General features: G+C 38.6%; 1 protein-coding gene across 1 annotated transcript in view; it reads right to left on the bottom strand.

Moving 5' to 3' along the window:
- Nucleotides 1-4,008, bottom strand: part of LOC108555219 (lateral signaling target protein 2 homolog) — a 53,875-nt gene that overhangs the window by 8,071 nt on the left and 41,796 nt on the right. Inside the window, exon 3 of the mRNA XM_017910769.1 lies at nt 2,051-2,395. Coding sequence (XP_017766258.1) covers nt 2,051-2,395 — 345 coding nt within the window. The remainder of the gene's footprint in view (nt 1-2,050; nt 2,396-4,008) is intronic.

Here is a 4,008-nt window from a genome sequence, read left to right as displayed (position 1 = left end):
TAAACGCCACGCCGGTTTTACGTGCCGTTCCGTTCACGCTACAGTTAGCCATCATGCGGGCCCTTTCGGGCTGTATGGACCGACGAGGCCTGAACGGAAAGTCTAACTCCGGTGCCTAGGGACCGACGTGGCGTTTAACGTGTTAACACTGACCCTGTTACGGTCAAATAACCGGTGAATGGAAAAGAAGTAGAAGCTCTAAAAAATGGAATAATGAAAAAATGACTATACGTATAATGAAAGAAACATCTCGAAAATGAGTGGTAGAGATAATAACGTTGAACACAGAATTTTTAATGAAAGTTTAGTAAACGGTGATTTAGACCATGGTATATTTAGCGTTCAACTTCCCAGGATTTTAAATCCGTTTTCATTTCTTTCCTGTTTCTAATTTCGATTCGAATGAAAATTTAAAATAATTGCGTTCGAATCGTCGTGGAAAAAAGATAAGACCTTATCTACAGAAATATTTCTACGTTTTTTAATTGCCTCCGAATTAACCAGTATCTCGAACGCCATCTTTCGGCGGTTGGACACTTTCTGTTTAATTTTCTTTCGTAACGATTCAGTCTGTTTGTCGATTGCGAATGAGAAAATATTGATTTTCTAAATAAACGGAATGTCATAAGATACGCGAAAGTACGCGATATTAATCTCTACAGTGTTTACGGAGATATTGCAGGAAAGAGAAAATGGTGACGAATGGTGTCAGTAAACGAAAGAAGTTAACCCCTTGAACTCCGAGCAATCTTTAATACGACCTACCAGCAACTCCGAGTCATTTTACCTTTCCTGTTAGCTTTTGTAGTACAATGTTTACCAATCAAGTAGGACCATTACCATTTGTTAAGGGGTTATAATGCAGAAAAATAGTAGCTAGTGGAAACGGTGTTTATTAACACGTTCGCTGCCGTGGGGGTCACCGGTGACCGGTACTCGACTTGGCTACAGCGCCGTGGGGGGCACCGGTGACCGGTGACGCGACCAATAGTTAAAATACATAATTATATTAATACTTATAAATTTCTAAATAATACCATTGTTTCTGTAATGCTTTGAAGAAATTAATGCCACGAAAAATGCATAAAACAAGTTTATACAACTAAACTTATCTGCTGTAAATAATATTTCAACATAATATGCATCGAATAATGAGAAACTCATGTTGGCGCCTTGGGCAAGTCACGTAAAATTCGCGCGGCAGCCAACGTGTTAAACGGGCAAACGGTCAAAACTGACCTGTCTGTTTAGGGTCAAGCAGGTGAAAAGACGTTTCCAGAAGATGGGAGACATAAGACAAAACATAGGGGACGAGGTTGCCCCCATATTACTAGTAGAATTTTTTAGAATTTATTTTAGCATTTAGTTTGTACTACGACACATTTTCATCACTTCTTCTGCCAAAGGTATACTGGTATAATATCTATCAGCAAACACTCGGTAACTCTGCGTTTCGGGAATTTTATATAACAATATTCGACATAAATCCAGCGAAATTCTAGCGCTACAGCAGTGGCAATGGAGTTACAGGCTATCTCACGATATCGACAACAGAGCACAAAGGGCTAAAAAAGAAATATAGCTATATAGCTATTCCCGTACTTGTATATCAATCTGCAATTCGGTAAAATCAGAGAGAAGGCAGAATGGTTGATTTAGCGTGAAAGTTCGGCGAACTTTTAAGTTATGCAACCCGTGCAGAACTGCTGCAACTTGTGACTTAAAATTCAACGTGGAACCCCGTGGAATTACCATTTAATCACCGGCCGATCCAAAATTACGCGAGCCCTGAAATTATTCGCTATATAAAATTACGATAATAAAATTTCCAAGGCAGTCTGAGCCTCTGGAATCCCGTCTCGAATTGAAAATCGTTTAATTACATCCAAGCCCCCATTCATCCCTCTACTTTGGTATCTTTAAGCCTATAATAACAGCACGATAACAATGATAAGTGAAGCTGTGCATCAGACGTTTTCAAGATCGGTTAATTAACTGATAAGCGACTCTTAATTATACTCGACGATAATCGTTAAGCGTCTTGGCTTACCCTAAAAGGTCTAAAGACCTCGCTGATGTTGTCGGGGGAATTGAGGCACAGGGGGCCACCAGGCGGGGCCAAGAGGCCAGAAACAATCGCCAAACGGGGAATAGTAAACATCAGGGCAGGCTCGTAATTATCCACGTCTGCCTGGCTGAGCAATCCGCGTTCGAGAGCTCTTTGCAGCGTCTCCGAAAATAAAACGCACACGAGCTCCTGCTGCTCGTACTCCTTCGTCGATTTCACCGGCACCATCACGCCCACGTAGCATAGCTCGAAATCCGCGAACACCCGGTCGAAGATCTTCAGCGACTCGATCAACTTCTCCAGGGATGGGTCCAGCGGATTTTGGGTCTGAAAAAGGTACTGATGAAGAAAGATTGGACGATTAGTATTTTTCGGGTTGCAAAAATTCTTTTATTTACTATTTTCTCTTTTCTTTTTCTACGAAGGATTCCTACGAAGGATTTCCTTTCTACGAAGGATGAAACGTCGATTTTTCTTATAGTTAGGGTAGTTTTTAACCCTTTGCACTCTCCGTGCGATTTTTTCCTTACAGAAAAATAGTAATTCCAAGACTTTCTGTCTTCTATCTTCTATAAATAAAAAATCGTATACAAATTGAAACGTAGAATAATTTTATTTCGATATTCCATGCATTATTTAATTTTGATATATTAATGAACATCGATCTTTAAAATCTGATTGACTGACAATTGGGGGGGTCGCCTCTCGAGTGCAAAGGGTTAATTGGAAATTTCTTTGACAGGTAAAAAATTAATTTTAGTTAACTAAGTGGGTTTATTAAATTTTTAAATTTTGATAGATCAATAAGGAAGAATATAAATTAGGTGACTTGGCAAACAATGTTCCTTTTCTTCTCTAATGGATGAAATTTAGAAATTCTGATATTTGAGAATTTCTAGTGGAGGTTATTGACAGGATACAGGACTTTTCGAAAATTTTCAGAACTCCGTGTCACGTGGATCTATCGTATATACTTTAGGTAATATCTAATAGACGAGGCATATATTTCTGTCTCATTTTCTCCGAGGACACGAAGTATGTTGAATTTACAAATGCATGAGTCTCCTGTATAAATCAGAGCGACGCTATCTTTCTTCAATATTCATTGCAAGATGGATAACGAAAAAGCAGATTAGTGCGAATTTAAATGTCGCGAAGCTCGATCCACGAAGAGATTCCTATCCACGGCGCACGTGTAAATGAAAGAACGAAATAATTTTCAAGAAAAAGAATTTTCGAGAACTACTGCTATTTCAAGCTCTCGTAAAATCGAGTACTCGACGTACGAGAATTATTCTTCGAGATCGAATGCATCTTGCTGTACTGAGAAAATAAGATACTAAATATAAATATTTATCCAATGCTCCAATAAAAAGAAAAATATGAATCGAATAATTCGTTACTAGCGATAAATTGAAAAAAAAGGTACAATTTTAATTTCGTCAGAGTCGATCGATAAATTCGAAAGGAAAGTTTCAGTATGAATAAGTAACGATTAATATACTCGTAAAAATATGCCGAAGAGCTATACTCGAGCATGCACGAAATTTGCCACCATTTAAAATGCAAATACGCGAGGAGACTATGAAACTGGCAGCCTGGATTACTCTTTTGTCTTGCTGGAATCATTCCATGTTCTTAACTTCCGCGGAAGCATGCATAAATTCAAGTGACCCAGTATATTTTTTTCCACCGACTCACTGTTTTCCTATAACGCTTAAAAGCCTCTGCCCGCTGCCAAAAACAATATTATGGCAGATTCGGGCTGATTTAAACGCGATATCGATCGCGTCTATCGATACCGATTTATCGTTCGCGCGTAACCGTGGATAATCCGTGAATTAATAAATAATCCACGGGTTAAAAACAAATAGAAAATTACACGGGTTTTAACGTGTCAATTACGACGAATCACACGTGTTGAAAAAAAAAAAAAAAAA

The sequence above is a fragment of the Eufriesea mexicana genome, unplaced genomic scaffold (genome assembly GCF_001483705.2).
Source record: "Eufriesea mexicana isolate 0111107269 unplaced genomic scaffold, ASM148370v2 scaffold172, whole genome shotgun sequence".
Taxonomy (NCBI): domain Eukaryota; kingdom Metazoa; phylum Arthropoda; class Insecta; order Hymenoptera; family Apidae; genus Eufriesea; species Eufriesea mexicana.
This window is presented reverse-complemented; position numbering and strand designations above follow the sequence as displayed.